The sequence below is a fragment of the Eucalyptus grandis genome, chromosome 6 (genome assembly GCF_016545825.1).
Source record: "Eucalyptus grandis isolate ANBG69807.140 chromosome 6, ASM1654582v1, whole genome shotgun sequence".
Classification (NCBI taxonomy): Eukaryota; Viridiplantae; Streptophyta; class Magnoliopsida; order Myrtales; family Myrtaceae; genus Eucalyptus; species Eucalyptus grandis.
The window spans coordinates 35,270,169-35,277,747 of record NC_052617.1 but is presented as its reverse complement, the minus strand read 5'-3'; the positions used below and the strand labels follow the sequence as shown (position 1 = coordinate 35,277,747).

Sequence of the window (7,579 nt, the reverse complement as noted above, 5' to 3'; positions counted from 1 at the left end):
GCAAATAGAGCTGCGGATTGGTTGGCCAAGACATATCGGGCCAACAAACTTCCTCTAAATTGGTTGACCACCACTCCTTTACCCCTTTCGGAATTTTCTCCGTCGTTGTCTTGTAAGACTGGTTTTTTTCGATAATCGAATGCATTATCTATTTTTGACCAAAAAAAAAAACTTTGAATATATTTTTTTAATTATTGTAGTATTAATCATCTTCATTAATTAATGATCATTCTAGTGTATTGATAAAAAGTTGGGCTATTGATTGTCAAAAGATAAAAATGACAAAAAAAAAAAAAAAGGTGAACCCAACATTTGCAAAGGGTTTTTATTATTTTTTTAAAAAATAAAAATAAAATCCAATGAAACTCCGTCGCCGATCAATGGCAGTTGGGGTGTGGGGAAGATGATTAGTTTAAAAAAGAAAAAAGAAAAAGAAGAAGTCAACGGATGAATAGTAGAGGTGGACTTGCATTTCAAAGGCCAGTATTTGGCCAAGGATACCTTCAAATGCTTAACCAAACAGCTAAATTTTTTCGCAAGGGGCTTTCGAGGTTGAAAGCCCCTTGGGAATGCTGAACTAAATAGGGCCTAAGCAATTTTACAATGAAGATGGTACGTGAAAAAAGAAGGAAAAAAATGGCAGCCAAGGATTTGAGTTCATCTAATTGGGGTATGAAATTTCACAGTTTTTTCAAGGCCGTGATCCTTCATTTAATCATAATCTCTGTAGGAACCCTAGGACCTTGTAATTTGGGTGAGTTGCTCCTTCTCTTTATTTCTACGTATTGTTGAATAGATTAATCTCAATTACATAGCTCATTATGCATCTCACATTTTGGGGATAAATGTCCAAAAAGTATGGAACCTATTGTACGGCCTCAATTTAGTTATGAACTTTTCAATTTTGCCCATTTAATTCTAAATTTTTTGATGAGTTATTAATTTAGTTCTTTCGGCCAATTTTTGACCAGAAGTCCTCATCGTACCTCCGTCATCTCACGTGGTATGGGTGGCATTGGCGTGAAGTTTTTGTAATTTAAAAAAAAAAATTGATTTTTTCTCTTTTTGTTTTTTTTGTGTGTGTTATTTCCCTCTATTGACCCGAGGAGGCGTTGGAGAGGAGGGAGAAGGTATAGGAAGAGGTAACAAAACTGGAAGGTGTGGAGGAGGGTCCACTCATGACGGGCCTGGGTTGGATATTGGAGGCGGTGGGGGAGAGGGAGTGGGCCAAAATTGCGAAGCAGAGAAGGAAGATGAGGGTCGGGTGTTATGAGGTAGAAGGTCTTGGGGGACCGCTTGGGGATGGCAACAGAGATTCGAGGAGGATGTTGGAGATGGTGAGGAGCTGGAGCTCTTCCGGAGCAAGATCCATTTTCTGGGGTACTCGGGCTGGAGAGGTTGGAATCAAGATCGAGTTTTGAGATGACGACGATTCGTGTGAACCACAATTTAGAGGGAGTGAAGTGATCGTGAAGACGGTGAAGAGGAGGAGATGATCAAAGAAATTTGCAAGCTACTTGCTCTTTTAGATTGTTTTCATTGTTTCTGAAATATGTTGTGAATGTAGTTCAGGTTGGCGAGGGTATTGTAGTCAAACCGAACCAAATTGTCAAGGCATTTTTGCATACTACCCGAACCAGAATAAAAGTGAACAAAAAATATCTGTAATTTTTGGTTTGGTTTTGGTATTATTTAATACCCCAGTCGCATGGTACTTTTCAAGACTTAGATGCATAAGATCCATTGGATCCTGAAAAAAAAAATGATATTGGTATATGTAGTGGAAGATGTCAACTTATGTAATAAATATAGTAGAGTCGATAATATAAGATGATAATATTTGTTTTAAAACTAGAACTCTGTATTTCAATTGGTGAATAGACTATATTCATGGTCACAGGTAATGGTGATGGCAAAAGTTGCCATGCCATGAAATGGAGAGAAGTATACCATTTAAAACCAGGTTAAACATGACTTGATTATATAAACATGCTATCCAAAAAGAGTAAAGAAAAGACTCATACAATAAAATCATTGATACATTTAATGTCCTCTATGCTAATCTTAGCATAGTAGAACAATTATTCGTTACTTGTTAAGATATCTCCACCTAGAGTTTCAAGATCTAAAATATAGGTGATGGACTTCGCACATTGGAAGATTTAGTTTCGAGAGGAATGTGTTTGAACTGAAGCAACTATACATGAACTTTTGTATGAGGTAGGATACCATATTCAATACTCTCCGAATCAAGCATTTCAGTCAGCAATCTTACGGCTTGAAAAGCATATCAAGCTGCATCCAGAAACTAGTTTGTATGCTACGCGTAATTGGTTTGCCTTGTAATATGCATGTCTTAGTGATTGCTCATAAAGCCCCACATTCTACCGGTTCCAGTTTTTCACTCCAAAGCAGCTCTCTGAGATATCTTTGTAATAACGTTACGACACCACCACCCATCACCACCCACTATTACAAGGCTTGATCTGAGTTGGAAAAAAAGAAAAAAAAAAGATTTCCCAGACTTTTGGATCAAAGGCATGTGTCTCAATCACATACATAACCTCTACTTTTATTGTGTCTCAATCTGTGTCAAATGCACAGGATCTCAACACTTATCACTTTGATAATGATATTTAGGGTACGAATGGTAACGTTTCTGTTCTTTTTTTGTTCCAAGGAACAGAAACAAAAAAAAGTATTTCTGTTCCGCGGAACAATTTTTGAACAAAAGAACACGTTTGGTAACGTTTGTTCCGGGAATAAAAATGAATAGAAACACGTTTGGTAAATTTTATTCTTTTTTTATTTCTTTTAATTTTTTAAACATTTTTATTTTATTTTTCATTTTTTCCTTTCTTTTTTATTTTTTGTTTTTCGCTCGGTCACCGACCTCCGGCGACCGGCCGACGGGGGCGGCAGCCTCGCCGCGCCGGCGACGCTCCGGCGAGGTCGCCGACCCTCGAGGGCGTCGCCGCCCGACGGCCGGTCGGTCCGCCGGCCATGGCCGAGGTCGGCGAAAGCGAAAGAAAAAAAGAAAAAAGAAGAAAAGAAGAAGAAAAGAAGAAGAGAAGAAGAAGAGAGAGAAGAGAAAAACGTTTCTTCATTTTTTTTGTTTCTGGAACAAGAAACAACAATTTGTTATTTCTTTTTTTTTGTTCTTATTTTGTTCCGGAAACAAAAAAACAAAAAAAAAAAGAAACGCAACCAAACGCGTTTATGTTCTTTTTTTGTTCCGGAAACAAAATCCGTACGAAAGTGTTCCAAAAACGTTTCTTTGGAACGTTTCCATGCACACCCTTAAAAAATTAATAACATGTGTCATCATGTGTACTAGAGACACAATAAGAGATAGATGATCCGCATCTTTTTGTATATGCGTCTTTACTGGTGGCAAAATCCCAATTATCGCCTTAGGAATTTTTTGCACCCTTTCAAAGGAAGAAGAAGAAGAAGTTGGGTCAATTTACTTTACTTTACTTTTTTGTTGTTGTTGTTGTTATTGTCGTTGTTATTGATAAATATGGGTTGAAAAGGGATTTCATGACAAACCCATTTAGACCCATTTATTTTGGTTTTTTCTTTTCAAAAACCATTTTGGTCTATATGACAAATTTGAGCTGACCCATTTTAATAAATATGGGTTAGTAACCCATTTTGACAGCTTTATTCCAAAGGTAACAACGTAATTGTATTTAATCATGTTTCTTTTGAGCCCTTTTGATGCGATGACTTATATCATGAGCCATCATAGGCTGCTAAATTTTCAAACTCTTACATTCAATTCTCGGCTTTTACTCTCCCATCATTCCCAGCCAGGACCATGTACTTGTCCTTTCTTGTGAGGAGTGTGCACTCAAACCCTAGAGCCCCGGCAATCTGGCTCTGCACATAGTTTGCAACTTCAACGCCTGACTTACCACCACCCTCACATGTGTAAGAGGCCGGCAATTTCTCAAGGATTTGGAGAGTATAACTCGAGTTTGGGTTCATGAAATGGAAGACCGGATCCCAGCATTTGGGTCCGCGGGCCGTGGACCCATAGAACATGCTAATCCCAACGTCAATAGCCACGGGGACTATGTCCTTGCTCACTCGTGCGAACAGCGGGCTGAACCTGAGCAGGTAGGGCTCCCTGCACGTTGTCCCCTCGGGGCAAACCACGAGGTCGCTGCGGGTCAGGGCCCGCTGCATAAGTTTTGTGTCCTGCTCGCGGTCCCTGGCCAGGCGGACAGTCTGTATCGGGGAGATGGCCTCGTTGAACGGGCTCAGGCTGTAGATGGCCGCGGTGAGGGGCTTGCTGAGGGCATGGGAGACAAAGACTGGGTCCAAAAGGGTCTTGTGGTTGCATGCATAGAGAGTGCCCTTTGTGCTGTTGGCAAGTGGATTGGGATCAAAATTAGGGTTTTGGGGTTTTGAGACGGTGATCTTCACGCCTGTCATGGCCATTACAGGGCCTGAGATTGAGAAAGGCAAGAGGATGCCGAGAATGATTCTAAGGATGGAGAGAGGGAGGCCAAGCGGAAGCCACATGAACATGGCGAGGGTGGCAAGTGGGGTTGGTCTGAAGGCCAATTTGCCATCGTGAAAGATCAAGGGCTTTGGATATTTCTCTCTTGGGAGGAGTTGCCAATTCCTCTTCTCTGCTTGGCTCACCATGTAGACTTCCTGCGGCAACAGTTGCAGGAAGGTTTTGTTAATTTCTACTCAGTCATTTTCTACTAAATTATGCAAATTACATGTCAAGGCGCATGATAAACCACACAAAAAAAGAAAAAGCAATCTTCCAATGTTTATATTTGGCACTGTGATTAATTAAAACACAATTGATATAAACACAGTTGATATACATGGCAAGTTATACCAAGAAAAAGTAAACCGCATCTAATATCAGGATAAATCAAGAAAGATGTACTGTCTAATATGTATTGGAGAATGAATTTAGCTGTAATGATGATACTTTCTATAATTTAAAAAAAGTATACAGTTGATATACATGATAAGTTAAATAAAGAAAGAGACTGATATTATTTCTTTCGAAGACGTTGAACTAGACGAAGTTCAATAAATTAATAAAGTGCAGTTAAAGATCAATCCATCACAAGTGTTAAATCATGTTTTGAATTTGAGCTAATAAATCCTGAGCCCCGATTGTTGACGCACGTGTAATCAAGGAATTGACCTTTGTTCTTTACTTAGGAAAGGGCAATTCGGTGAGGAATTCAATAGGTTCCTGCAAGGTTTGACCAATTTCAACGTTTTTGGCAGACATTCTTATTTAATATTATTAAGTTTGTGGGGGTATTATGTGTGCGGCTTCTCTCTCTCTCTCTTTGAAACTTGTGAGAAAATATTGGGTGGTCTGGGACCACCACGTCAGCGTGGTCCCGGACCACTCACACGGCGCCACGTGTATGGGAATGGACAAAAGAGAGAAAGAGGAGAGAGAGCGTCAGAGAAGTGGGCCCGGTTTTCGTCCTTTGTCTGCGCTCCCCATACACGCGGCGCCGTGAGTGGTCCGGGACCACGCTGACGTGGTGGTCCCGGACCACCCAATATTTTCTCGAAACTTGTGATTTGTGTTGCCGTGGGTGCGCAAGATGACTCCTTTTACTTGGGAACGGGGGACGCTCCCTTTCGGCCGTACATAGCACCTTCTTCAATGCGGTGAGTTTACGCCCAAATTGAGTTATTTATTTGTAAATATTGTGAATTTGAAATTAATTTAGGTATGAGAAATATTTAAAAGTATGAGCGATTGTAGTATGATCTCCCAATTATAGTGAATTATTTGCCCGTAATTCTTTTTATGAAGTAGGTATCAATACTTTAACTGAATTATATAAATCTCTGGTATACTTTATTTTTCATTATTTATTTTTCTAGTGATTTTGTGTTGATTTACTTAAAAGATTCGATATATTCCACAATAAAATTACAATAACAAGGCACGAATTAGATATATATTTTTCATTATTTATTTTCAGGCACGATCTTGATGACGGGTAATTAGTTCAACATTAGATGATAATGAAGCTTTGCCTGAAAATATTATTTTTTATGTGAATGTATGGATGAGTGAAAATGCTTGGATGATAGGAAAAATTAGAATTCAACAATACAAATTAGTAAGCAAATTTTTTTGGAAGTCCTCACTATGCTATATAGATGTTAATGTAAAGTTGTATAATATATAAGAACTTTACTAGCATAATAATTTTTGAGTTATTGTGAGACTAATAACTTGTTGTTGATCATAAATTTTTGAAGGACCCCATAGCAACTTATAATTATTTATTATTCAGTTTTTTTAGTTCAAAATAAACTATTATTTTCACAGTAAATTAAACACTATCACTCAATCATTTCTCAATATATTAACACAATCTGGACTTCTTTTAATTATTCTTCGGTGGCTACGAGCAACTAGAAACATTCTTCAAAGTAACCTTCCCATTAGCCAATAAGAAGATGCAGGAGAAAGTAACCTTCCCATTAGCCAATCAGAAAATGCAGGGGGGGAGCGAGAGAGGGTTCGTGGTTGTTCTCCGTTACCTTACAGTGAGCAAGAAGCTGCTGATGGTCAAAAGGCCATGGCTTGCCGAAGCATCCGATACAAGTTGCACGAGAACCCATTAATCTTCTCTCACAAAGGAGCCGACTCAGCTCTTGTCTCGCCTTGTTCTTCTCCATCAAGCCCGTGAACCGCCCTCGGAACACCGCTACTTCTCTTCCCACCACCGTGTCGACCCCCAACCACTCTTTCAAGAACTCCTCCACCATGACCCTCGGCAACCTTGTGATCGCCACTCTTTGCCCAAAACCCATCACGCTATCGAACGCCTCGCGGCCCAATTCTTCCAAGAAGAACTTGGGTAAAACCGCACTCCCGAGCCTAAAGCTCTCTCTTCTGACCCCAACAAAGCATATGAACACCATCACGTGGAGCATTGTTTCTTGATTGAGCATGCACACGAAAGGATATGCGAGAAGCAGCACGAGAGCTCTCAAGAAGCCTCCTACTTCGAAGGCCACGAGCATGAAGTAAGGGAAGAGAGAAGAGGACCGCAGGAGCGTGCTCTCAAAGTCGAAGACGATCGTTTCTGGAGAGAAGTCTTCGAGGGATGTTTTGGCAATATTGGCGAATCTTTGAGTCGGTTTTGCATCGGTGTTGGTGGTTGCTTTGGTTCTTCCAAACAAGACTCTGGTGAGGAAGGAGGAAATAGACTTCGCCATTGATTTTCCGGCCATTTTCTGGCTGTGTGGTTTTGGAAACATGTGACCTTTTATATAGCACGTCCGATATTTCTAGTTTTTTGACATGGGCAAATGATGTTTAACCAAAAAAGTAATGTAACAAGAACTAGAACCAGACGGATGCTTGACTAGACTTGCCAAATTAAGATCACGTGCGTCACATAGTTCGTTTCTAGTGTACACGGTCTTGGACTTCAGGGTCCACTTGATTTAATACGTAAGTTATAAGTCTCAATCATTATTTACTCACGTAAATTCTGTGTTCGCACTAGATTTTTATTGTGGTATCTACCATCGAACAATGCTATAAATTGTGTAGTAC

At 39.8% G+C, this 7,579-nt stretch overlaps 1 protein-coding gene across 1 annotated transcript; it reads right to left on the bottom strand.

The window, feature by feature from the left end:
• Positions 1 to 3,669: 3,669 nt before the first annotated feature.
• Positions 3,670 to 7,253, bottom strand: LOC104451909 (probable glycerol-3-phosphate acyltransferase 2). The gene is made up of 2 exons (XM_010066466.3): positions 6,556 to 7,253; positions 3,670 to 4,668 (listed from the first exon to the last, which is right to left on the bottom strand). The coding sequence occupies exons 1-2, from the start codon at positions 7,249 to 7,251 to the stop codon at positions 3,781 to 3,783; spliced, it is 1,584 nt and encodes a 527-aa protein (XP_010064768.3). The 5' UTR covers positions 7,252 to 7,253; the 3' UTR covers positions 3,670 to 3,780.
• Positions 7,254 to 7,579: the final 326 nt, after the last annotated feature.

Coding starts and splice junctions, on each gene's coding strand:
- LOC104451909 (XM_010066466.3), bottom strand. CDS start 7,251: ATGGCCGGAAAATCAATGGCGAAGTCTATTTCCTCCTTCCTCACCAGA. Junction 4,669..6,555: donor AGCTTCTTGCTCACTGTAAG/GTAACGGAGAAC, acceptor CTGTTGCCGCAG/GAAGTCTACATGGTGAGCCA.